This window comes from Solea solea, chromosome 6 (assembly GCF_958295425.1).
Source record: "Solea solea chromosome 6, fSolSol10.1, whole genome shotgun sequence".
NCBI classification, from domain to species: Eukaryota; Metazoa; Chordata; class Actinopteri; order Pleuronectiformes; family Soleidae; genus Solea; species Solea solea.
The window spans coordinates 24,926,426-24,952,783 of record NC_081139.1 but is presented as its reverse complement, the minus strand read 5'-3'; the positions used below and the strand labels follow the sequence as shown (position 1 = coordinate 24,952,783).

At 42.1% G+C, this 26,358-nt stretch overlaps 2 protein-coding genes across 4 annotated transcripts; one reads left to right on the top strand and one right to left on the bottom strand.

The window, feature by feature from the left end:
• Positions 1 to 669: 669 nt before the first annotated feature.
• Positions 670 to 19,652, bottom strand: hcfc1a (host cell factor C1a). 3 transcript variants are annotated; one of them, XM_058631201.1, is made up of 28 exons: positions 19,494 to 19,652; positions 18,181 to 18,381; positions 17,518 to 17,666; positions 14,599 to 14,759; positions 14,285 to 14,493; positions 13,986 to 14,070; positions 13,767 to 13,873; positions 13,496 to 13,675; positions 12,422 to 12,664; positions 12,169 to 12,317; positions 11,885 to 12,067; positions 11,576 to 11,794; positions 11,129 to 11,233; positions 10,721 to 10,979; positions 9,899 to 10,035; positions 9,657 to 9,804; positions 9,343 to 9,563; positions 8,113 to 9,022; positions 7,710 to 7,867; positions 7,215 to 7,346; positions 6,899 to 7,106; positions 4,497 to 4,769; positions 4,293 to 4,402; positions 4,053 to 4,187; positions 3,776 to 3,961; positions 3,363 to 3,660; positions 3,206 to 3,269; positions 670 to 3,117 (listed from the first exon to the last, which is right to left on the bottom strand). In XM_058631201.1, the coding sequence occupies exons 2-28, from the start codon at positions 18,374 to 18,376 to the stop codon at positions 3,078 to 3,080; spliced, it is 5,265 nt and encodes a 1,754-aa protein (XP_058487184.1). In that variant the 5' UTR covers positions 18,377 to 18,381; positions 19,494 to 19,652; the 3' UTR covers positions 670 to 3,077. The 3 variants fall into 3 exon arrangements, with proteins under 3 accessions (XP_058487184.1, XP_058487185.1, XP_058487187.1); XM_058631202.1 differs by having other exon boundaries at positions 10,763 to 10,979; XM_058631204.1 differs by having other exon boundaries at positions 11,936 to 12,067.
• A 4,265-nt stretch (positions 19,653 to 23,917) lies between these two features.
• LOC131460290 (blue-sensitive opsin-like) lies at positions 23,918 to 25,994 on the top strand. Its single transcript, XM_058630627.1, has 5 exons — positions 23,918 to 24,388; positions 24,487 to 24,655; positions 24,757 to 24,922; positions 25,015 to 25,254; positions 25,669 to 25,994. Exons 1-5 carry the CDS (start codon positions 24,010 to 24,012, stop codon positions 25,771 to 25,773), a joined length of 1,059 nt encoding a protein of 352 aa, XP_058486610.1. The 5' UTR covers positions 23,918 to 24,009; the 3' UTR covers positions 25,774 to 25,994.
• The last annotated feature ends 364 nt before the right edge of the window (positions 25,995 to 26,358 follow it).

Below are 26,358 nucleotides of genomic sequence, written 5' to 3'. Positions count from 1 at the left end.
ATTTGAATTCAAAACTACTGTTTCACAGTGGACTCATAATAGTTATAAAGTGATGAAGAAAAAGAGCTTTGTTTTTCATGACACAGTCAATAGGAGTCACCAACTGCTCCAGCAGCTGTGTACATGTTTTTAAATATAAACAATATTAGTTCTATAATATTGTGTGTTTGTGTTTGATGATATATGTGTGAATTACTGCTTCACCGACATCTACTGGGCCACAGTGTGGACTGACGTCTTATCCAGGAAAGCAAATACAAACACACAAAACAGGAAAATCCCAAAACATGAATGAGAGAAGAAAAATCTTAAATCATCTACCCCTGTTACACAAGGGGTTAATAAACAAAATACAAATACATTAAAGTCATAAAATAAATAACTCCAACAACTCAAAAGAGGGTCAAACCTTAACAAATGTCATTATATTATGTCAATGTGTTGGCTTTAATTATCCTTTTAAATGTTATTTTGCATGAAGTGATTCCTTTTATGCTGTCAAAGATGTTCCATCACTTCAAATAGTTGTACAAGATTATATGTATGTTAACAAGTTGATTTTAGATTATTCTGATACAGTGTTCAGTGCTGTTATGTGAAGGTTCTGCACTGGTGAGGGGAAAGGATTAGAGAGTCAAGGAGTATTCCTGAGAAGAAAGACACTATACATCTCTTTAACATGTTTATTTTTTGATGATAAAAGATACATTACTCCCTACAGTACAAAAAACACACATTGGAAAATACAGGACATTTCCAGAGAACCTGCAAACAGCCGACGGAAACTCACAACACCTGTGATTGCTGAGAGCAGCACTTGTCCCAGTGTGAGAGGGAAAGTTCAGAGCGACCTCGGCACTGCTGATGATGACGACTTTATCTAACAAGGGTGCAAAAAGAGTGACCCAGGAAAGGTACTGTGGAAGGAGAGGACACAACTGTATACCACAAGGAGAGGATCAAACTCATTAAATGTTTCTTTTTTTTTTTGCGAACCTTCAGCTTATGGTCTAACTTAAGGCATCACTACTAAAATACACTGCTTTTGCATGCATGTCTAGTTTTGTTCAACAGACACACCGACACGCACAAAAAAGTATGAATGCAAATGACGAGAAAGGTTTTTTTTTTTCCTAGAAAGAAATCAGAAAAAACCACATAATGGAAACTGGAAAGTGTGAGCCGATAAAAGGCGGCAAGCGGACACCTTGGTTCTAATCTTCCTTCCTGGCCGTTACCATCACAACTGACTCTGCCCTTAGAGGAAGATATAAACTCATGTTCAGTCTAGAATGAACGGTGCAGAGACTACAGTGAATCAGCTCGACATAAGCAAATTAGAACAATCAAGGAGACTATATATATTTATTTATATATATTTATATTTGTTTCTTTTATAAGTAAAGACACAAAAGGTAATCAAGAGATGACCAACATGTAAAAACAGTTTGTAACAGGTAGTTATATAAAAGGCCAAGATGTTCTTTTTTTTTTGTTTGTTTTATTCTTTGCTCTATGAACGAACTAATTTACAGGCGAGTTCACTCCTGCAGTGTAAGCTTTCTTCCTTTGATATCCCATTGAAAGACATAGCACAGTTTGTTTGCACACCATCTGTTGTCTGAAATACAGAGCCGTGGAAGGAAAAAAATTAAAATTTATTAAATGGATTCACATACATCAATAGGATAGGGAAAATAGGTCTACTAATATAATTTGCCTTTCTAAAAAAAATTAAAGAGTTGAGACACCACATTCATAAGCATAAAAAGTGAAGGACAACTGATTGGGATATTAACGCGGAAAAAGTCTGATTTTTTTTTTTCCACATACCCCAAGAACTCCACGTTTGGCAAACAAAGCAACACAAGCACTGAGTAGTAAAGAAAGTGAAAACTCTCCTCTCCCTGGATCCAAATCCAAAGTTCCCTTCAGTCCTATAACCTCCACAGTTCTATTGGAACAATTACAAAAGTCATTCGCTCATTCATCACCATCTGTCAACAACAGGAACATGTGACCAAATCAACTTGTTTGTTGTTTTTAAAATATAGTGGCAACTTCAACACAGCCACTAATCTTTCCACAAACACAAACTATAGGGGGGGATGGACAACAGCTAAAAAAAAAAAAGATGCTTTTAAAAATGCACACACCATACACACGGGAGAAAAAAAGCTTAAAAAATATAAAAATAAACTACACAAAAGATCTGCGTCATTGCTTGCTAATTTTTTGGGAAGATTTTGCAATATTTTTTTCTGTGTGCTGCAAGTCTGTCTCACTTCTAGCAAAGTCTTGTCATTCATTCTCCACAAGTCTCTTCCTTTGTCATTCTTCTCTTTTGTCCACGTCCAAGTGTTGGCCACCAGTCCTCATCTTGGGGTAAAAAGCGCACAGTGATGACTTTAGCAGGAGACTAGAGTCCAGTACGATGACTATACAGACTTGGTTCTTGTTGATGCACATTTGTTTTGAGCAAAAACAAAAGGAGAAAAAAAGAAATGATGTCCTCTTTCGGTGAGGACAAGTGCTTTATTTGTTTCTATACCATTTTTTCCCCTCTCAGCTAAACTACTGCCTTCACAGCCTTTTTCAACAATGTACATCGTCTCATGTAGTCTTTCTCTACGTCCCCAGGTTTCACAAAAACAAAAGACAAAAAAAAAAAAAAAAAAAGGGTAACATTGCGCTCAGGCTGACTCCCAGTTTGTGAAAGATGTAAATGCTTCTCTATACTGCTCTGAACTACTGAAACAAGCCAAAAAAAGATGTTAAAGGATGGAAGAGGATATGACTGAAAAAGATAATGTGCTTCTAAGTTTGTGTTGATCTAAATATAGGACGACCAACAGAACGATGAGGAAGGAGGGCTTTTATCTACAAAAACATCAGATCTCAGATTGACTTTCATCTGGGCTTCATACGGTTGTTCTGCCTCCACTGCTGTCTTGATCTGAGACTTGAGGGTCAAGGATGAGATTAGGATGTGGAGGTGGGGGGTGAAGGTCAGTCTTCCTGATAAAAGGACAGCGAGTGGAAAAAGGACAGTGACTGGGAGGGGTCTCTGGGCGACCTCACTGGTCCGTTCTTGCTTTCTTTGGACCAGTAACCTTACTGTAAAGCAACACATAAACCAAACGTAAGCATTGCATGTTTTCATCATTGCATCAGTGCACGTTCATGTTCACAGAATCAGACTTACGTATCAGGAGAGGTGCCTGGTCTTTTGGGGGCTGGTTTTGCAGAGGCCGCGTCTTTGCCGGATTCTACAAAGCAGAACATTTGTTCACATGTTTGCTTCATCCACTGGTGAAGTGCTCACATGAAAAAAGTGACTGTTGACGATGTGCTATGCTCACCTTGCAGCCATCGGACTTGGGTGGCGGGACCGTAGCCCTTTTCGTTGCGGGCGGCAATGCGGAAGATGATGGCAGGCTTGGTGGTGTAGTCAATGTGGGCGTTTGAGAGGCTGGACGACTGCACCAAGCACGAAGGGTTGGGTCCACAATACACACGCATGAAAGCTAGCTGGGCTGGGGTGGAGGCCTTTGCTTCGGCTGTCTGGTTGCTCTGGATAGCCAGGTACACGGAGTATTCGATGATCTTCCCTGAAGTCACAGATGGTGGCTCCCAGGTCAGGTGTGCTCCATCTGGGCTCTGCAGAGAAATAAGTCAAATCAATACTCGTCAGTGTTAGACAACATCAGCCACGACATCTGTGGTTACTTCAGAACAATGAAAAAGGACAGAAAGTGTGACTCGAGCGTTTAACCTTGCTGATTTTGATGGCGCAGGGAGCTCCTGGGAAACCTGGTAAACAAGTCTTGAATGCAGAGATCTCTGAGAAAGATCCACGACCACAAGCGTTGATTCCAGCAACGCGGAACTTATAAGCTGTTCCAGGCTGCAGCTCCATCTTTTTCATCTGGCTGTAGTCAGGCATGGTGCCAGAGTCGTCCTATACAACAGAGAGCAGAGGAGGAAGAAGCCATTAGAGATCCACAGAGCACAGTCATCTGATCATGGAGGACACCTCTTGAAACACTTACGTCTCCTTGAGATTCATCGGTTGGCATGTAGAAGTGCGTGACGACCATATTTGTCACCTTTACGATTCCAACGTCAAACCACTGATTCTCTTTCTTTACAATGGGTTTCACTGGGGTTGGCTGAGGAGCTTGTTTCTGAATGAAAAGACCAAACATACAGTCAGTGAAAAAACATCATGTTTCTCTCCCTCTCTGACCTGTCAGGACTGAACACGGTTCACTAATGGTACAATGACTCACCTCTCCTTCAATGCCATTGGCGACTTCTGCTAGAGCAGCTGCTGCTGCTTGCATCTTGGCTGGACTTGCCACTGCTACAGAGGGTGCAAAGGTGCTCGATGGAGCGAGTGCTGTGGAGTAGACGGAAGCAGCAACAGGATCGATATATTGTGGACAAGAAAAAACATCCAAAGTAACAATAAAAACATACTCATAAAGTCTTACTCTCAGCAGTGGTGCGGGGCAGCAGAGACACTACAGCACTGGTGACAGCTGCAGCCATCTCATTGTGTCCATTGCTCTCGACAGAGGGGTCATTGAGGCTGTCAGCAGGGGCCAGGCCCTCAGTAGGTAAGCTTGTGTCTACAGCAGCTTGTTGGGCTGCTGCTTGAGCCTCCTGCAGCTGCTGCTGCTGCACCAGTGCCGCCAGCTCCTGCTGGGTTAGCATGATGGGGATGGTGGTGGGTTGCTGGCTATCTCCAACAGACTCACTCTCATCTGTAAACAGAAAGTATCTTAAAGGGGACATATTATACCCTATTTCCCCCATTAAAATAGTTCCCTGGTGTCCTAATGAACATGTCAGTGACATGCTTTGGTCAAAATACCATAAGGATGAAGAATCATAGTAGTTCAATAACCCTGCTAAACCCGCCCCTTTCAGAACGCTCGGTTTTCGTGCAAGGTCCCTTTATATGCAAATGAGACACAGGCAAACACACACCCACTTCTTCCAGGGGGTTTCTGATTTGTCCTCTTTACAGCTCTATTCGTCTCCCCCTCCCTCCACTAGCTCTCTGACAATATCAACATGTCAGCGAGAGTGCCGTCACAGGAAGAGACGTCCTACATAAGGATCGAGCCGAACACTGTCCAACTGTAAATCAGTTAAACAGTTAAACTGTATGTTGCTGTATCAGATCGTGTGTTCGTGTGTTCGCACCACTTCACATCATACTGCAAACAGCGGTCGCCACATTTAGTCAGGGGACGTATTTCACCGACGTACAAACACACACATTGTTAAGAAAAGATCACATAGAGCTCATAACTGACCATTCTGACACGTCCTAATTAAACATATTTGTTCAGTACGTCCTCCATGACCGGAGCACAGACTCAGTCTGATACAATCACATAAAGCAGCTGTTTATGCAGCTCGCCGCTGACGATCAGCGGTGCTGCACTCTCTGTGCAGCGGTGCTACACTCTCTGTGTCACCGATAGCCTAAACTGCCGCTGGCGATCAGCTGATCGCCACCGCTGATCGCCAGCGGCGCGCTGAATAAACTGTATGTTGCTGTATCAGACCGGAGACCTCACCACCGCTGACCAGCTCCGGTGCTCCGGCGAGCTGGCGATCAGCGGTGGCGATCACCGTGTAACGCGCCACCGCTGATCGCCAGCGGCGCGCTGAATAAACTGTATGTTGCTGTATCAGACCGGAGACCTCACCACCGCTGACCAGCTCCGGTGCTCCGGCGAGCTGGCGATCAGCGGTGGCGATCACCGTGTAACGCGCCACCGCTGATCGCCAGCGGCGCGCTGAATAAACTGTATGTTGCTGTATCAGACCGGAGACTGTGCTCCGGAGACCTCACCACCGCTGACCACCTCCGGTGCTCCGGCGAGCTGGCGATCACCGTGTAACGCGCCACCGCTGTATCAGACAGTCTCCGGTCTGATACAGCAACATACAGTTTATTCAGCGCGCCGCTGCCGATCAGCGATCGCCAGCGGCAGTTTAGGCTATCGGTGACACAGAGAGTGTAGCACCGCTGCACAGAGAGTGCAGCACCGCTGATCGTCAGCGGCGAGCTGCATAAACAGCTGCTTTATGTGATTGTATCAGACTGAGTCTGTGCTCCGGTCATGGAGGACGTACTGAACAAATATGTTTAATTAGGACGTGTCAGAATGGTCAGTTATGAGCTCTATGTGATCTTTTCTTAACAATTTGTGTGTTTGTACGTCGGTGAAATACGTCCCCTGACTAAATGCGGCGACCGCTGTTTGCAGTATGATGTGAAGTGGTGCGAACACACGAACACACGATTGCTGACTTTATCCGGCACATTAGCTTCATATATAAAATCCTCTGTAAAACACTGTGCTCCACTGTGCAGCCACCAACAGCACACTTGTCCCGCCACGTTGACATAATACCGCTCTTCCTCCCTCGCCTGCACTCTGGCAGGGACAAGGTGGAGCTAAGGTGGAGCTTGCGAAGTAAACGTACTGGTGGGGCGGTAACATTCGCGGTGAAATGCGCATGCTGACGTCATAAGCGCAGGGAATTCAACATCGAGCGTTTTATCGCCTATACTTACACTAAGCGGAACCACGAAAACATGACTGAGTATTGTTTTTCCACACTTTGGCGACTGGTAGGGCCCCCAGAGTCCCAAATATCAGTATTAAAATGGTTAAAAAGTTGATTTTGCATAATATGTCCCCTTTAAAATCCCATTCATATCGTAACCATGGCTGAAAAAGTTCTCTCAAGCTAAGAAACACTGAGTGGAGAAGAAGTAAAACTAATGTTGTCCACTTCACTACAGCCAGACTGAGCTCTCTGAGGCTGCAGTTGAAGACGTGTGTAAAAACAAGTGTAAGACTGAACTCACTCATTACAGCTTGCTGAGCTGCTTGGAGGACAGCCTGGATAGCCAGGGCTTGAGCTTCTTCAGTGGCTGCTGCCTGAGCGGCGGCCTCTGCTGCGGCAGTCACAGCCAGCTCCTCGTCTGACAGACCTGTCACCATCAGAGTGGCTCCCTGACCCTCAGACATCAGCTCTGAGGGTAAGTTCAAATCTGTCGCTGTGGCTGCTTCTCCCTGACAGAACACATTTCACAAGTCAAAATTATATATGTGAAAAAAAGTGCACTGACAGATATGTCATGATGTGTTTTTTTTTTGTTTTGTTTTAAATACAGCACTCACTTCTGCTTGTGTCTCCATGGCAGTAGATGCCTCTGTAGGTGCAGCTTCTGCTGATGCTGCCTCTTCAGTCTGCATTGGTTCCTCTGTAGAGCTGGCGACAGTACTCACACCCTCTGTGATTGATGAAATTGACTAGACAGGAAAAACATCAATTAATATAAAGACAATGACACATTTATTTTGCATTATATCATCACATGAACACATGGGCTGCAATGATTAATCATCACCTTTTAATCAATGAATGTGTTTGAATATTCTTTTAATAATTAAGCAAGTTTTCTGATATTCTTCATCTTAAAAGTTAATATTCTCTGGATTCTTTGCTTTATATGACAAATAAATCATTAAGACTGATCAACCTTTGTTTGGAGACAATACAGTACATTCGAACATCAGTTTCACTAATCACAAAATAATCAACAGATTAATCCATTATGAAAATAATGGTTAGTTGCAGCCTTTAATCAGAGTGTAAATATGCAAAACTGTTACCGGTACAGAGGGACCAGGCGCTGGTGTAGACTGGGTGACAGTAGTAATGGCCCTGCCCTGGGTGGTGGTGGTGGTGGTGACCATACTAGTTGTTGCAGTGGTAGACACCGCCTCTGTGCTGCTGGTACCTTCGGTTCCTTCCTCTGACTGCTGAGCTGCTGACAAGACACACACGCACGCTTTAAGTTTGACTTCATTCCCATTCATGCCCTTCTGTGAAAATGTGGCAGGTCAGCGCTTAGAACGACACAAATCTAAAATAATTAAATGCTACAATCCAATGTATAATTCATGTTAGCAATGAAAGAGCACAGCTTACATACAAATGTGTACGTGAACGATTCTGAATCGACTCACAAATGTACTACTACTCCTGGATAGTAGTGAATGACGACATGCCTACCTGTGCCTTCGCCTGTCTCCATGCTGCAGGTGGCAGTGGTGGCTGTGTTGGTGGTCCCCGTCTCGTGCGTTTCACAGGGTGGGTTGGAACACACCCTCTGAACTAGGCCTGCTGTTGTGCTGGTCTGCTCACCTCCCATACTGGATGTTGCTGTGGACGGGGTGTTGGTAGTCCCTGTCCCCTGTGTTTCACAGGGTGGGTTGGAAAAACCCCCCTGTGTGGTGTCCGTCTGGCCAGCGTTCATGTTCGATGATGCCTGAGTGGCTGTGTTGGTGGTTCCTGTCACATGGGTCTCACAGGGTGGGTTGGAGCACACCTGTTGGACGCCTCCCATGTTAGACGAGGCTGTGGTTGCTGTGTTAGTTGTCCCAGTTTCATGGGTCTCACACGGCGGGTTGGAGCACACCTGTTGGACGCCTCCCATGTTCGATGAGGCTGTGGTTGCTGTGTTGGTTGTCCCAGTTTCATGGGTCTCACACGGCGGGTTGGAGCACACCTGTTGGACACCTCCCATGTTCGATGAGGCCGTGGTTGCTGTGTTAGTCGTCCCAGTTTCATGGGTCTCACACGGCGGGTTGGAGCACACACGGAGTGCAGACATGTTTGATGACGCAGTTGTGGCTGTGTTGGTGGTTCCCGTTTCATGGGTCTCACATGGTGGATTTGAACAGACCCGCCCAGCTCCAATCGTAGCAGAGGAGGTAGTGGCTGTGTTGGTGGTTCCTGTCTCGTGGGTTTCACAGGGTGGGTTAGAGCAGACGAGGGTGACGGTGCCAGAACCTTCCCCAGCCTCAGTTGAACTGGGCTGCTCAGAGGTTGGTGAAGCCAGGATAGAAACGGGTAAATCCTGCACCGGTTGAGCTTCTACTCCACTGGGAGTTGTGATCAGAGTCACCTGTGTGGGCTGGTTCTGAGGAGAGGACAACAACTTCAGTCCAACAAAATAAAGAATTTGTGGCATTGGCGCTCAGGGAACACTTCCCTGCATGTTCTAGATGTTGGCCTGCTCCAACACACCTGATTCAGATGAACAGCTCATTACCAGGTTTCTGCAGAGCTTGTTGACGAGCTGACCATCTGAATCAGGTGTAGTGGAGCAGGGCAACATGTAAAACATGCAGGGCAGTGTTCCCTGAGGACCAGGGTTAGGAAACACTGCTGTGGTGTAATAAGAGCTGACATCCTAATGTTTACAATCTTGAGTAGTTTGAGGGAGGTGCTGGGACTTACCTGTACTGTGATGGTAGAGGATGGCAGTGTGGAGGCAGAGGTCAGGCTGGTCTGAGCAGCTGACACAGTTATGGCAGCTGGGCTGATTACCTGGCTGGACAGGGTAGAAATGGTTCCTAGTGTGGTGATAGGGGTGACCAGTGAGGCACTGGAATTGTCCCCTGCACCTCCTGCAAGGCTTGAGGAGACTGTGCCAGTGACAGTTCCAAGGGTGGTGACACCTGGACAGTGAGATAAGTGGCATTAAATGACAAAACCAAAGATACATTAGAACCACAAAATCTGTGTTAATAATAATAGCCCCGTATTCTTACCAGTAGTCCCCTTGACAACGAGTGTGGTGACATTTGGCTTCATGGACGACATAGTCACAGGTGTGACAAGTCGAACGCCACCCATCGTGCCCATGGGAACGGTGCGCAGTATAGTTCCTGGTTGTCCTGGAGCACCCTTCAAGACCACCTTCAAAGACAAAAGTGAAGATTAGCCTCCATGGGAGTTCTCTCACATGGAAATCACATGTATGAAGTCTAGTCCACACATTTAGTCAGTTTACCTGCGTCAGTCCTTGTTGGCCGGCCGCAGTACCAAGTTTGGGCACCGCAGTGATGATTTTACCAGGAGTTCCAGTGGTCATCACCTTTGTAGTAAGAATTGTAATAGGCGTTTTCATGCCTGCACTGCTCGTCACACCTGCACAGTCAAACACATGAAAGTCAGGAATTCATCCTCACCTGATAATCCTGACCAGTTTGTTTTACGGTTTTGTATTGACCCTTGCAAAGCCCTTCACATATATTGAAAAGTCGTCAAAAAAAAGAAAACAAACACAACTTGTTTTCTCAAGACTAGGGATTGTTATCGACCATCCAACATAAACGCCTCAGTCAGGCATAAGTTCTGTCTCCAAATGAGATCTAAATTGTCTCCAGTCCACTGGTTAAAATAGAAGAAACTACTTTTGGCAATGTGGTAAGTAGTGCACTTTTGCTTACAACTTTCCATCACACCTGTGTTCACTCATCCTCAGCAACAAATACTATGCTGAAATATTGCAAATAAAAGATGGAAAATACACACACACACACAAACTTCCAGATATTGATGTTTAGAATTTGTTTCTACTCCCAAACGTGAAACTACAATTCACTGCATTCAGTCACTCGGTCATGGTCAGTCAACTCCCTACCTCAACCCATCCGTGTCTGTTCAGACCTTTCCTCATTCTAATCACTCCTCAAAACCCATCTTTTCATGACTGCTTTTAATGCTTAATGGTTTTAATTTATTTGTATTTGGTTTTTCATTCTTGCGCTTTAAATGTGAAGCCACTTTGAAGTCCATGAAAAGCACAATATACTAAATGTATTATTATTACCATTATTATGTTGAGATAAAGCTGTTGTAAAACGAGTATGACCTGTGGCTCCAGGCTGTGTCATGATGGCTGACATGGGGATAGTCTTAATGATTGTGGTGCCCTGCTTCGTGGTGGAAGGAGAAACACCACTGATGTTGAGGATAGTGGGCTTGTTTCCTGTGCCTCCTGCCTGCGAAGTGGTGATGATGGTTGTAGGCTTGCCATCTGCAGAGGTCACCAGCTTCAGGATGGTTCCCGCTGGGAGCGGACCCTTTGTCTGGGGACCGAGGACAATGTCAAAGTCAATCAACTATTAAGAGAAAGACATCTGGTGGCTATCTCAGGAGTTTTAAGCTACTGTTGGTTAAACAGTACTAAGCTACTACTGCTGTTTTTTTTTTTCCTGCACTCATGCAGATAGCTGACCTGTATGAGCTGTGTGAGAGGGTTAGTGGAAGCCTGGCCTGTGATAGCCGACGTCTGCACTGGCTTGGTTTGTACCACAGACATCATCTTGCCAAGGTTGGAGATCTACCGACATAGGAGAGAGACTTAAGTTCATGGGTGACCAGAAAACATCGGACAGTACAGGCAGTTCAACTAGTGGCTCTGAGAATCATTCCAGCTCTAAATGATCAACAGACAAGCAGATCACCAACGTCACACTCCCCGTTTTCTTAGAAGGCTTCTCTGCAGGCCAAAAATGACTTCCTCCCCCACGGGTTCAAACTCGGTGAATATTGTCAGTCTTGTGACTAGACAAACACACATTTACAGAACCCCTGACTTGTAACATGACTAAGAAAGCCCCAAAGGGTGCTCTCGGCACAATGCACTAGTATTACATTTCACGAAAGAGTCCTGTTTTCTTACCAGAGTGCCACTGCTGCCCATGGTGAGGGGACTCTTGACCAGGGTGATGGTCTTTGTGACTCCTCCCACCACAGTGGTTACCACCTGTGCCTGCTGGGCTACCGTGACTGCACCAGACTTGTGCACAGTGATGATGGGTCTGGTGTTGGGCGAGGAACCGGCTGCTGTGCCCACCTGGGCTGCAGCCGTCTTCAGCATGCGTGTGGCTGGGTTACTGACCTACAAGCACAAGACAGATTTAACAAATGATCTGTAGCTGTCAGAATGGACACAATGTTACAAATGAGAATTGATAAATGAGCTTTGCACCATGACTGGAGAAGCCATTTTCATTGTGGTTGTGCCAGGAGAAACAGCTACCGTTTTGAGAATGGTGGCACCCGCAGGAACATTGAGAACCGTCCCTGCGGAGGAGGGTGGGATCTTCTGTGTTGCTGCAGCTGCTGCAGCTAAAGCTGCCATGCCACTCATCTGAGGGCTGCTGCCAATTGGCTGAAACAAAGAAAAGTGCAAGTTCGGTGTAGAAAACATGTTATTATGTGCCTAAGACAAAGTTTTAAATAAGACAAAATACTATTCAAATGTATCCATACCGATCCTTGGGTGGTTTGGGCAGGCATTACCATTCGAACACCTGGAGGAAGTGATGTCAGAGTGACAGGGGACTTCCCAGGCTGGCTGGGGCGTACTGTGACAACAGACGCGCCTGTTGCAGACTGCTGAGCTGCTACTTTCAAGACAGCTGCAACATAAAGAGAACACATGCCATGCTCAGTTTCAGTTGTGTTTTCTTGTGAGCATGTAAGAAATTTAAACCATATAAATATTTAGCCATGAGTGCAATACCTGTCTGTGGGAAGCTCTGAGCAGAGGGCGCTGCTGCAGCGGGTGCAGGGCTCTTTGGAGAGTTTATAGGCAGGGAGTGGGCGGTGCTCATGGCTGGTGAGGCTGCAGCTGGAGTTGCAGGAATGTCATACTTCTGTAGCTGCAGTAAATAGGTGTCAGCAGTGGAAACTGCTCCCCAGCTCACCTCAAGAGAGTTTGTATTGGCACGGACTAACTGTACCCTGGCGGGGGCATGTGGACGCTCTGGACAGGGAGGAGAGAAGAAAAATTGACATTGTCTAAGCAATATGGAAAAACATATCAGAATTTTCTTTTTCACTATTTTGCAAGTTTCTGAACAGTGCAACCAAACTATTTGTAAAAGCATAGCTCCAAACACAGATCTCTCCTCAAGATTTAAAACAGCGAAGGTCTGTCAAACAGTGCCATTAATGTCAGCGCTTTGCAAATAACTGTTGTTTATGCCTTGTCATTTGGGGAAAAGCCAAACCATGTTCCATACAACAGAGGTAGAGTTCTTTTTAGGGACCAAACTTCTCCAGGGCTCCAGACTGCAACCAAATAGTTGACATCTTATTCTGACACTGTGAATTTACACTGTAATTTCTGCATTTATTAAAGTAAATATAATACAGTAAAAATTAGAGGAAATGTGAATATTTGCATGGCAAGTTAATTTACAAGTGCGCCCCTTAATGTTCTGCTTAGATAGGAGCCACTGTGCTCCTAGTAAAAAAAAAAAGTTAGTCTGGAGCCATGTCCACACGACACTGCCTGTAGTTCGCTATGATTGGTCGAACATTGTTTCTCTGGGAGCGGGGATGAAGCAGACTGGCAAATAGTGTGATTTGGCAAAAAAAAAAAAAAAAAAAAAAAAACACCAACGTGCAACAGCATAGAACAGCAATGGATTAAATGTGCCCTATAGATGATACTACAATCTCTCTGTTTTGGCAGATTGACAGCACGTTGTAATGCTTCACGATCGTCATATGACCCACCACTACTGATAACACAAGCCACAATAATAAATTCCTACTAGCAAACCTATCAACAATGTTACAGTACACCAACCTGTTTCCAGGTACCAGAGGTCTTTACAGCAGACTTGGTTGTTCCAGGCTTTGCGGTAACCATCACGGCCACTCCAAACATAAAGTCTGGAATTGATGGCCACAGCACAATGGCCAGCACGGGCCCTGGGGATGTTGTCTTCTAGTGTATCCATCAATACTGTCTCCCAACACATGTTATCTACAGACAAATGTACAACATACATAAAAATCAACATCACTGAATGCCATCACAGTAATATATGGAATAGTAAATATCTAGTTGGACAAACCGAGATTTAGGCAGGCAAGAGTGTTAGTGCACTTCCATTCCTTCTCATGTGTGGCCACCTTGACATCATCCATTACCAGAGGAACCCATCCTCCAAACACATACATCCTGCGGAGTGAGTTAATGAAATCAAGAGTGAGCTTTTGTCAAAAAGAACAGCCTCTTTTACAGGGAATTAAACATTCAATGTTTGACATGTGAGGTGAAGCAGTTGTCTCACTTGTTTGTGATGGTGGTGGCAGAGTGAAGACTTCTAGGAAGTGGAGCTGTGCCACTTACTGATGGTTTGTTCCATGTCAGGGTATCTGGAGAAAACCACATGCAATAGGATGTTACACAAAAGCATCAACAGCTGGTGCAAACCCAAACATTACCAAACTTTATATTTTTAACACCTCTTGAAAGTATGGGATTGTGTTCAATCTCACTTAGTATGACTATGTATAAAGAACAGAAAAGGGTATTTATAAATGAGTTAACAAGTGCTGCTATTTTTATATTCACCCGTAAGAGACCCACCAATATCAAGTGTCCACAGATCTCCAAGACGACAGCCGCTCATCCCTCCATATATTATCAGGCGAGATTTCCTGCTTATCTTTTCTGTGTATACCACAGCAGTGTGGCTCTCACGGGGAGGAGGCAAAACTCCATAAGTGATTGGAATATCCCATCCAACCACACTGGAACCAGCACGAAGCTCAAGTGTGTACAGATCATTTAGGTATCTGAGAATAGAAAACACACATCATTAGTCACCAATGGTTACTAGCTGGAGCACAATTTCATATAATTATGTGTCTGACTGGCTTCTGGTGCAAAAACATCTGTACCTGGGAATGTTGTTTTTTGGGTCCTCACTGTCATTGGCCAATCCACCAAACAGGTAGCATTTGTTACCAACAAGGGAAAAACTGTGGCCGAGACGAGGACAAGGAGGGGGCCCATTCTTTGGGTTTTTTGCTTTCAATTTTTTCCATTCCCACCTGCTAGCCTAGATTAGAAACAATGATCAAAATAAAAGACACATTTACTTTAATTAATTGCAAAAATAAACCTGAAACAGATATTTATTTATGCATCAGCATAGAGGAAAAAGAGGACGAGAGAGAAACAGCACGTGCGTGTACGCGTACACACACACACACACACACACACACACACACACACACACACACACAACACACACACACACACACACACACACACACACTTTAGTTTTGTCCAACAAGCCACCGGGTAACTTTTTAAAATGAAACGTTCTGCCTAAAAGTCCGCCCTTAACCATCGTTGCGATGTAGACTGTACTGTAACGTGGATGGCTCGGTTTGCCTGCTCATGTGACCACGTTGCCACCGGAAGTAAACAAACAACGTTAAAAGGCACCAATGTTTTTAACTTTAAATTATTTAAATGAATCGCCTAAATGAATGCATTAATGCTGCAGCACTAATATATACATACATACATACATACACTATATAATTATTAAACAAAAATCAAATACTACCAGGGTTTAAAATTATTAGCCCCCTTACAAAGTGATCTTTTTATTGAGCCATAGCACAAACCACTGTTGTGCAACGATGTGTTTAACTTTTTAAGGCTCAAAACTTTTAAAATCAAGTTAAAACTGAGGGTTATCTTCCAATTTATATACACACAGTATAAAATCTTTGATTTGCTTGAGAAAGCATCACAAACAAAATAAATCAGTTTAGACATGAGAAAGAGGATTATTGATGCTCAAAAGGCAGGCGAAGGACATACAAAGTTATCATAGTGTTTCCAAGAACTCAAGAAGCATCATCAAGAAATTCAAAGAGAGCCACACGATACAGAACACGCCTGGCAGAGGTAGGAAGCAAAAGATTTCAAAGTCTCTGGAAAGAAAACTGGTGAGCTATGTGTCTAAAGACCCCAGAACAACTGCTAAGACACAAGGAATTGTAGTCTCAAAGAAAACAATTACTAGAGCTCTGCACAGAAATGGACTGCAGGGTTGCAGACCAAGAACAACTCCACTTCTGCACGAGACAGATATATAAAGTATGCTAAAGACAACCTGAACAAAGAGGATGCATACTGAAAGCATGTCCTATGGTCAGATGAGATGAAACTAGAGTGCTTTAGCCATGGAGACATTGCTTATGTTTGGAGAAAGCAGGGAGAGGCGTATAACCCAAAGAACAATGTCCCTAGTGAAACACAGTAGATTTTGAAAGACAACCTGAAGCAGTCAGCAACAAAACTGGGTCTGGGTCGTCACTTTGTCTTCCAACATGCCAAACATAACATACGTTGCTCCTGGTGAAGAACTAACTCCAGAAGACCAAACTGAATATTATTGACTGGCCTTCACAAAGTCCTGACTTAAATCCCATTGAAAATCTTTGGGGTGAACTGAAGACAAAGGTCCATCAAATCTAGAGGAGCTTGAGCAATTGGCCAAAGAAGAATTGTCTGGGATTCCAGCAAAAAGGATACACAATTGACTATTAGCATCAATGGGGCTGGTAGTTTTTGTTTTTTTGTGGGATAATAATAATTTCATTTCAGTGTGCGAAGTTAAATAATGGAAGCATCCACAATAAAACTAGGATGTTTAGGATGTTTAGGATGTTTTCAGATACTTTACAATGCACACTTCATGTCGTCATTTCAGGCATCGGACGATTTTAAAAGTTTAGGTCAAGATTATCCTGACCAAAATAATTGCAATTATCAATATTATTGTGATGGCTGAAAACCCAACATGTTTTAATATAATATATTTAGATTCTTAACAGTTGCAGCCTTCTGTAGGCACTTATGGTGTTTAGAGACATTGCAGATATGATACATATTTTCTGTGAATAATAATTTAATAAGATCAAAGATGACAACTGAATGAATAACTACTCATGATGAAAGATGTGGCTCCCTGTAGGCAGATTAATAAATAGATCACAAGCTCTGTATGCTGATGAGTTAGACAGGATTTTCAAGTCACTCATGTTAAATACTGATGTTTTTCTTCATTCACGATTAACATAATGGAAATGCACCACAATTAAAACAATGGATTTGTGATTATAATAACAAATTGATTAATTCCATATCCTTGTTTTTAAGAAATCCCCCTAAATTCTGATACATTTAGATTTCTGGACCATTCAGGGTAGATTCATATTTATTTTACAACCTATTATTTTGCTGACATCTAATAATTAATAGATTGAAATGGGTGTTGACTAAAATCTTCTGACTGCAGAAAGTCAGTTCAATACTATGGAGGTGCACAGCCAGAATGTGAAGACACAATGCAACAAATTCTTAATGTGTATTTTATTATAAATTAGGATTTGTGTTTGTATTTATGAGATGTCTTGAGCTGAACCACACTGACCACTGTCACATTAAAATAAACAAGTGGGTAGCTTGTGAGTTGAAACTTTGTGTGCCTTTACTATAACATACTTTCCTAATTTTACTATAATATATGATGCAAAGAGACAAGCAATAATATATGCATGCAAACATGTACAGGCTGCATCGCAGTAAGGGCCTAAATCGTACATATAAACGATGTTTGTTAGAATCGTGTCTGAGTGTGTGTATATGTATACATAAATAACGTTCATTTAACACACAATATGTCTCTAACATTCAGTTGTGAGGTGAATAACATTTGAATTTGTTAATCAGTTGTTGTTGTTTTTATGTGTAGAAAAGTACTTATCTAAATGCAAAATAAAAAGTGGCGGTATTACCTGTAGCTCATAGAGGTCGTTGCTGTACTTTCCATACTCCACCATTCCACCAAACACCAGCAATCTTGTGCCATCACAGACAAAACCATAGGCAGCACAACCAGGGGGGATGTCACCACGGACCGCTGGGATAAACCACTGGTTTGTTGCTACATATCAATAAAACACAACAAAGACAATTATCAGTGGAGGTGTACATGTATCAAGTACATGAACAGACATAATCATTCCTGAGCAGGGTAACCTATACAATTAAAGTAGAATTTTAACGGGAACACATAATAGAGATTAGCTTCAATGGTTTATGTGAAGGAAATATGGGCATAATATATCTAAACCAACCAGAAACATCCATTTAATTTTAGCCCGCCTTTTTTAACGTGCATTAAAAACGTTTTCCCAGCAGAGGGGGCTATAATTTGTTAGACCATAACCGTCTGGCCTACTGAGGCCTGTACTCTATTTTGTTTTGCAGACAACCAATCGAACAAATAAAATAAAACATATACATGAACAGGGAAGTTTACCAATCAACAGATTATCTTTAAATAAAACAAAAACACAGATGCGTCGAATATGATTTTCTATCTGCGAATGCATGAAATATTACAGTAACAGTAAAGTCAGAAAAAACAAAAGCATTAAGTTAAAACTTCAACTTACCGGTGTTGTATACATGTAATTCATCCACAATGCCTTCGTTCCCACCGCCAAAGACAACCATGAGCTCTTTTATAGCCACGGCTCTATGACCATGTCTGGGCCGGGGAACGGGACCGGACCACCCGAGGACCCGTTTCCACCGCGGCTGCAGAACCGACGCCGTGGTCCCAGACACCGCGGAGCCAGGGGCAGACATGACTTCTGCCAAATCAAACAAAAAGGAAGCATTGATCTTGACTGTTTAAGCAATCACGAGCAAACTGAGCCGCAGCATCACTTAGTTTCCCGTAAACAACTTCTGTAACAGTTTGTGTAGTTGCAGAGGCTGGCGCTTAAGAAACGGACGTATTCCGTTCAAAACTTTATACAAAGTGAATGCTTTCGATGAACCACTTGATGGTAATAACCGATGTTGAATACGTGTTGCAGTTGTACTAAAAATAACACACGAATGTCTCCCCCAAACTCAAGTGTTGTCTAAGTTGTATGACCATTGAATTGAGTCCATGGAAGCCGCCATCTTGCAGCCAAACAAACCCCCGCTAACACCGCTACAGTCTGGAAAAATGGCGGAAGCGAATGAAAAAGATAACTGTACGATAGCAAGCCAATCCCACCGACAACTAACTTCATTTCATTACAAACGAAGTCAATGAATAGAAAGTAGACACATTATACAGAACAAGCTCCAGTTATAATACAGACTAAATCCCCAGTTAAATCCGTTAGCAAGAGTCGGCTATTTTCATGCTTCTGTGGGAGTCGCCATATTGTAGCTAGCAAGCTTAGCATCCTCTGCACCCACTTTGTCGCAGTTGTTAACATTAAAAACCCAAACCTCGCGGCAATGCTCGCAGTCACAATCAAAACCACAAATTTGACGTTTTACCGAAATACAAACAGCGAGTGCAACCATGCTTCCAGGATAAAGTCTACTGTTAGATATACTCCGTTAGCATTAGCCGCTACTTGCTCAACCAATTCGAACAAGCTAACAGCGCTAGCAGAATGGCTAGTGTCTGTCAAAGCGTCCCAAATAGAATTTACAATGAAATGCAATTTACTTTTATGATTCTTCAAAATGCATAGTTTACCTGACACGACCGTAGTTGCAACAATGATGTTAAATTGAATCTACGCTGAGTTACAGCATATAAACAGAGTATTATTTTGTTTCATGCCGTTTGTGGAAGCAGCCATCTTTCGGCGATCGGCCTATTTCTATAGCTCCCACAAGAAAAATGGCCGGGCGGTTTGTCACAACAAAACATAACAAACTGGAAAAAGCGCTCAAAATGCTCATTCCGACTTACCTATTTCGATGCAGTAATTGCAAATACGCGGGTAGGTGATCTAATCTGGCAATTATAACCCAAATTCATTCGGTTTGAGAAGAAATATTTCCTCTCATGCCTGCCTGGAAGCTGCCATCTTCTTGACAACCAGAGGCGGAGGAAAATGGTAGAGAGTTGGCGTCACCCACAGTAAACATGGCGACAGACATCCGCTTACTAACCATTTCTCACCGAAACGCATAGTTTTTTGTTATTTTCCGAAGCGAATTGTTATAGGTTCCTCTATATGCTGAGGCGCTTTGGTGAGCACATGGAATCCAAATAAAGTAAATATATCACGAGTGACAGTAAATTATATCAAGTTGTGTTATAATACAAGGCTTATTGTCCCTTACTAAAGATGGCGTCATACGTGTAGGAACCCCTATTATTTCAATTTTGGTGATGCTGATTTTTAATCCTACTCAACAGTCAGTGAGATATACTCAAACATGCACAATAACAACCTGTGGCATTCACATACAGTATATTAATGTCACCATCCCCACCGTTATTGCACCACCCACTGATAACAGTCCTACATTACTACATAATAACAACACAATCAGCATGCTCAACAATCAAAATGTTATCCTTACAATCTACAGGCACATATATTTTTTTTACTATCCAACTCAACCTCTTAAGTTCACTAAAGAAGTAAAATGATATGTCTTCTACTGGGAGTTATTCTTCTTGTGAAACTACAAATATCAAGGATTTTTAAATATAATAAATATGCAATAGTCAAAATCTATACAGATTATCAAAATAATATTATACAATGTTTTATATATATATATATATATATATATGATGAGAGACGGGGAAAGAAACATTTAGTTTTGCTTGAAAAAAGTTGTGCTTTGCTGCATTTTGTTATTAGTCCATTAGATGGCACACTGGTAAATGGCAAATGGTTTTATTATGTACATGGTGCCAGTCGTAGAGTAAAGGACATAAAGTAGGATTTAAGGGTGGTGGTGGTGGTGGTGGGGGGGGGGGGGGTGGGGGCATGAGAGGCAGGGCGGGACAACTCATACAGTGGTTTATACAGATAAATAAATAAATAAATAAATATTATCAGGTTCTCAATAGTATTTTAATGCAGATGGGACATGAACACATTTCTGTCCTCTAGGGGGGGCATGACAGACTAGAACCACTGATTTAGTGGATGACTAAACTGTACCAAGTAGACACCACTTGTCTATAAAGGTTCTCAGACATCCAGGAATTAGCTATAGGCAACTGGAAGTGCTTAAGTATAGTTGAAAACTTAACTGGTCCATTACAGCTAAATCCTGAAGAAGACACCTCTTATGTTTCATCAGTGGTTTCATGAAACAGTTTAGCCACTCCCAACATAAACATGAACAACTTTTCCCTTTGCATTTGTTCCATATTAGAGCAGATTATAAATGATTTTGTGTGGATTTTTGTTTTATTTTATTGTGTTACTGTATATACCTTCACTGATGAAAAAGGTAAAGGTATGTAAAGGTATGTTAAATGTAATCAGTAACAACACGATTTTCATTCCTGCAGGTAGTGGATTGGACTCAGATTGCATCCACTGACAAAGTCAGTATCAAATTAGTCATCACTCCGTCACGGGAAGTGATTTTCTCTTACTTGGGTCATACCACAGTGATTAAGTGGCTTTGTCTAAAGTTTAGGATTGTGATATAATCGCTCAAATATAAAAATTAAAAAATATTCAAGAGTGTTCTACAAGGCGGAGTAGTGGCTAACACTGTTGGCTGCAAGAAGGTTGCTGATTCGAACCCTGGTTTGGTCATGGGCCTGGAGTTTGAATGTTCTCTCTGTGGGGGGCATTTGCTGTGGGTACTCTGGGTTTCTCACACAATCCAAAAACACAGAGAGTTTAATTGGACACTCTAAATTGACTGTAGGTGTGGATGTGAGAGTGAAAGATTGTCTGTCACTGTATGTTGGGTCTGTGATGAGGCCTTTTTTTAAATGACTGAGAAAATCAAATAACCAATCTAAATGTCAATTTGTGTCATGAAGAAGGGCCATGATCAAATTTGCAGTACTGCAGCTCATGTACTAAAGCTTTTAGGATTAGAATCATGGAATTATTTTCCTCTCATCTTACAAACAGTGTATCCTCATCAAGGTGTAATGTGTCATGTGGTCCTGAGCAAAGACACAGGTTGAGGTTAGTAGAGTTCAGACAAACACCATGACGTTCCATTGTACTCTAAGCTTCCTATCATTGTTTACATACGATAAGAGTCTTAACTGACATTTGGAGAGGTGAATCTAAGAGATCATGATGTAAAACCACACAAGTGACATGAAGCAAGGATTATGACCATGGGAGGAGGAGGAGGTGTTTTGGGAGGTGCATGTGGATTTTTACTCACTAAAATGCATTGTAGCAAATCAGTGTGCTAGCAATTTCTCAAATGTAATTTTTCCAAGCCTATATTTTGAACCCATGCCATCACATGGAATTTGCAACAGAGTTGTCTTAAAACAATGATTGTAAAATAAGTCAAAACAATTGATTTATTATTATCAACAAGACCTGACATTATATAGAGTTTTGTACAACAATGCAAGTCTGAACGTAACAATAAGCTGCTTCTATACCATGCACCTGTCTCAATAAGTATTGATTATTGTATTTTTATTCTCTCCTACCAAGTATTTACAGTAATAAATAGGATTTGAACCATGCAGATTTCAGGTCTTTGGTCTACATTTGGCCAAACAAGCTGTTGTAATTACTTTTCTCTTACCTATGACCTTGGCAGGGCACATGTCTGCATAACATACTATAATACAACTAATTTTGAAGACTGTAACGTGTGCTCTGCTAAACTCTCAAGAGGAGGAGGAGAAAAGTAGGTCCTTCAACCCAAGTCATTTGATAAAACATCTGTAGAACCAACACAATGCACAAAAAAAGGATTTGTCACCAAATAATAAGTATTATTCATTTAAATCTAATTCCATCTGTTCCCACACCTTTGCTCGCCTAAAAATCTGTATTTCCATTACCTGAAACAAAAGCTTGTCTGTTATTCATCTTTTGATGTCAAACCCAAATGTTTTAAGTGAACAGCAAAAACAAAGGAATTGTCTTCACTCTTCCAATACTTTTGGGGGGGGACTGTAAATGTTCAAATGGTGGTTTTAATTCATTTCATTCAAAGTGAGGCATATACAATTCTAAATAATCTATTGCTGTAATGGTATTAACTACTCAGTATTGGCAAGAAAAAAGTAGTATCGGTGCATCCCAAGTAATGAAGGTTCAAATCAGCAGGATTAATGGTGACAATACAACTAATAATTATTAATGAGATATGTGTACATACACACTATTCATGATTCATCATTATTTATTAACTTCATAACAAGGGGGTGGGGTAGCTCAGTGGTTATCACTGGTACCCTGTGTGCAAGAGACATCATGGTCGCAAGTTCAACTCCACCCCTGGCAGGTTGTACTCAATTCCCTTGTAAGTCACTTTCAAGAAAAGCGTCTGCTAAATCACATGTAATGTAACATTTCCAAACACATCTTTACACTGCACACAAAAGGACTTTCTGATGCAAACATGAAAAAACAGAGGCTGAAGTTTAGATAGTAACACAGGATTTTATTTGCAGATGCACAACATTTTGTTCAATAGAAACTAGAAACCCCATGACATCCTGTGAGAAAGGAAGGTCACACTTCCATCTGTTAAAGCAGATGCATATTTATCACTTACTTATATTTGTCAGTGTACCTGGCCACCGGTAAAATGTATACTGTACAATACATGAAACAACACTACATGAAAGTGTTCAGTGCTGAGATCCTCAGTGCTGAGATCCCCACTCCACATTGGATAATCCTTCTTTATCCTTCCTTGATCCTGATACGATAAAGAAGGTACAGATCAGCCATTCTAATGCTAATGGTAAGTAGCTTTATCCCAGGAATGACTGAATGTGGTAAGCAGTTGTAATAGCACTAATGGCTGGATTAGCGGATTCCAAAGCCATGTCCTTTTCAGCAGATTGGCTCCAATTAAACCAGTTTGGTTAGTGACAGCCTGTTATAACCTTGACCTGTTCTGAAAGAGGTCAATCTGAAACCTGTCTTGTGATTTAAAAGCTTTGTGTGTTTGTTTGTTTGTTTCTGTTATTCTTCATCTATTCCAGTTGCGTTTCATGGTTTGGCGAGACAAATGTACACAGATCAGCAGCATCATTAAAACCATTTGATTGTAATGGCTTTGGGTGTTGTGGCTGACGAAAGTCACATGGTCTTTTTGCGGTCAATCATTCAATCACTTATTCAGTAATTCAATTATTCAATTAATTAAATATCCAGATAGAGACCATATAAATGTACTCCCAGAATTCTGTGAGGGATTGCCACATTCAGGTGCACTGCAGGAGACGTGGGATTCCACCATTACATGCAAGGCAATTTTTGATTTTGTTTTCTTCTTGTTTACAGGGCAAAATGAAGCACAGCCGGGTAACAGAGCTTCCAGAGGATTTTTGGATCCCCATCCCTTTAGATACAAATAACATCACATCTCTCAGTCCCTTCGTTGTCCCCCAGGACCATCTAGGAAGCGCAGCCTTGTTCTACGCTTTAGCCATATACATGTTTATTGTATTTGTTCTTGGCAGTGGCATCAATATCCTTACAATTGCATGTACTGCCAAATACAAGAAGCTGCGGTCCCACCTCAACTACATCCTGTTGAATTTGGCTGTGTCTAATCTGCTTGTGTCCTTTGTGGGCACCTCTGTTGGCTGCTGTGCGTTTGCAGCCAGATATTTTTTCTTTGGAGCTCTAGCGTGCAAAATCGAAGGATTCATGGTGACACTTGGCGGTAAGATGAACTTTGATGCACAAATGTTGTATGTGAGGTCATAATACTTGCTTTTTAATAGGATAAAATGTTTAAAAATGTCTTTATTATCATTGCAGGTATGGTCAGTCTGTGGTCACTTGCTGTGATTGCTTTTGAAAGATGGCTGGTCATCTGTAAGCCACTTGGTAACTTTGTCTTTAAGCCTGATCATGCTTTAGCTTGCTGTGCCTTCACCTGGGTGATTGCATTTATTGCCTCAGCTCCTCCACTGTTTGGATGGAGCAGGTAAATATAACACACAAACCCTTACATTCATTATACGTTCATTGAATAGCAAACATGCGACACATTTGATTACATTCACCACTCTGTCATGATCTGTCCAGGTACATCCCAGAAGGTCTGCAATGCTCCTGTGGCCCAGACTGGTACACCACAAACAACAAATACAACAATGAATCTTATGTGATGTTCCTCTTCTGTTTCTGCTTTGCTGTTCCACTCACCACCATCATCTTCTGCTACTCACAGCTGCTGATTACACTGAAAATGGTAAGAGAACAAATATTTTGACTGACGGTTGTCATGTTCACCACCCTGTGCTTCTACAGAGCTGATTTTAATTGATTCATCTCCATCAACAGGCAGCAAAGGCCCAGGCTGAGTCTGCCTCCACTCAGAAGGCAGAGAGGGAGGTGACCAAGATGGTGGTTATCATGGTGATGGGCTTCCTGGTGTGCTGGCTGCCGTATGCCAGTTTCGCTCTGTGGGTTGTGAACAACCGTGGGCAACCATTCGACCTGAGACTTGCTACTATACCAGCAGTGTTTTCCAAGTCTTCTGCAGTCTACAATCCAATTATCTACATTGTACTCAATAAACAGGTCAGTTGCATATTCTGTCAGATGGAAAACAACTTTACACACAGAGTAAATGGTTTGTATTTGTATAGATAGCATTTTTTCCAACATTGGCATGTAGATGAGAGGAGCTGGGGATCGTACCCCCAACATTCCTGTTAGAAAATGACCTACTCTACCTAATGAGAGGGGTTGTAAGGGGGTGTAAGACATGCAATATTTAATGACTAATTTAATCTTACTGCAAATCTGAATGAAAACACACCATACAGCAACACACATGAATAAAGTCAAAAGCAGCAACTTACACTTCAGAGAAACACAGATGACAAAAGTGGTGAAATAAGAGGAAAACATTTTAAAAACAATCTTTAATGGCCTTTTATTGGCGTTTTTAAAGGCAAATACTCAAATCTGCCTTCTTTTGATGTCTTTCAGTTCCGTTCATGCATGCTGAAGATGCTTGGGATGGGTGGAGGTGATGATGAAGAGTCATCAACACAGTCAACAGTCACTGAGGTCTCCAAAGTGGGGCCTGCATAGATTGAACATTGTTATGTAATGTGATTGAACAGCCAGTTTTTTTTTTTTCTTGTCAAAATACGTCTGCACAGGTGACTGATCATTTGTGTTCTGTAAATATGTATACATAATGATGTAGATGATGATGTCAGAACTTAATGATGTAGTGAATGCTCATCACATCACATCTTTTGCCCAGCAAATATAAAAAATGTAAAAAAATAAATAAATTCAGATCAATATTTCGAGCAATAACACACTAAAATTGACTCTTCATTTTATTATTTTGGTTTTAAAAGAGCGAGGTCAAGAGCGATTCTTTGGTGGAAAGAGAGTTTTATCTGGTTCAGAAAGTGGACTGATATACAGTAGCTGGGTTCACCCCTTTGCTTTGCTTACCAAAGTGTCTGGGTGACAGACACGGTTGGAAGTGAAGGGTGTCACAACAGAAGCAGATCAGTGTTCAGTCATCTTGGTGTTTCTGTGTGCAATGGCCTGCCTAAGACCTTTCATAAAGATAAATATCCTGCTCAGCCTGCTGCCACTCCAACTCAAGCACAAATAAGCAGAAGAAAATGCAAGGATGGATCAATATACATCTTCTGT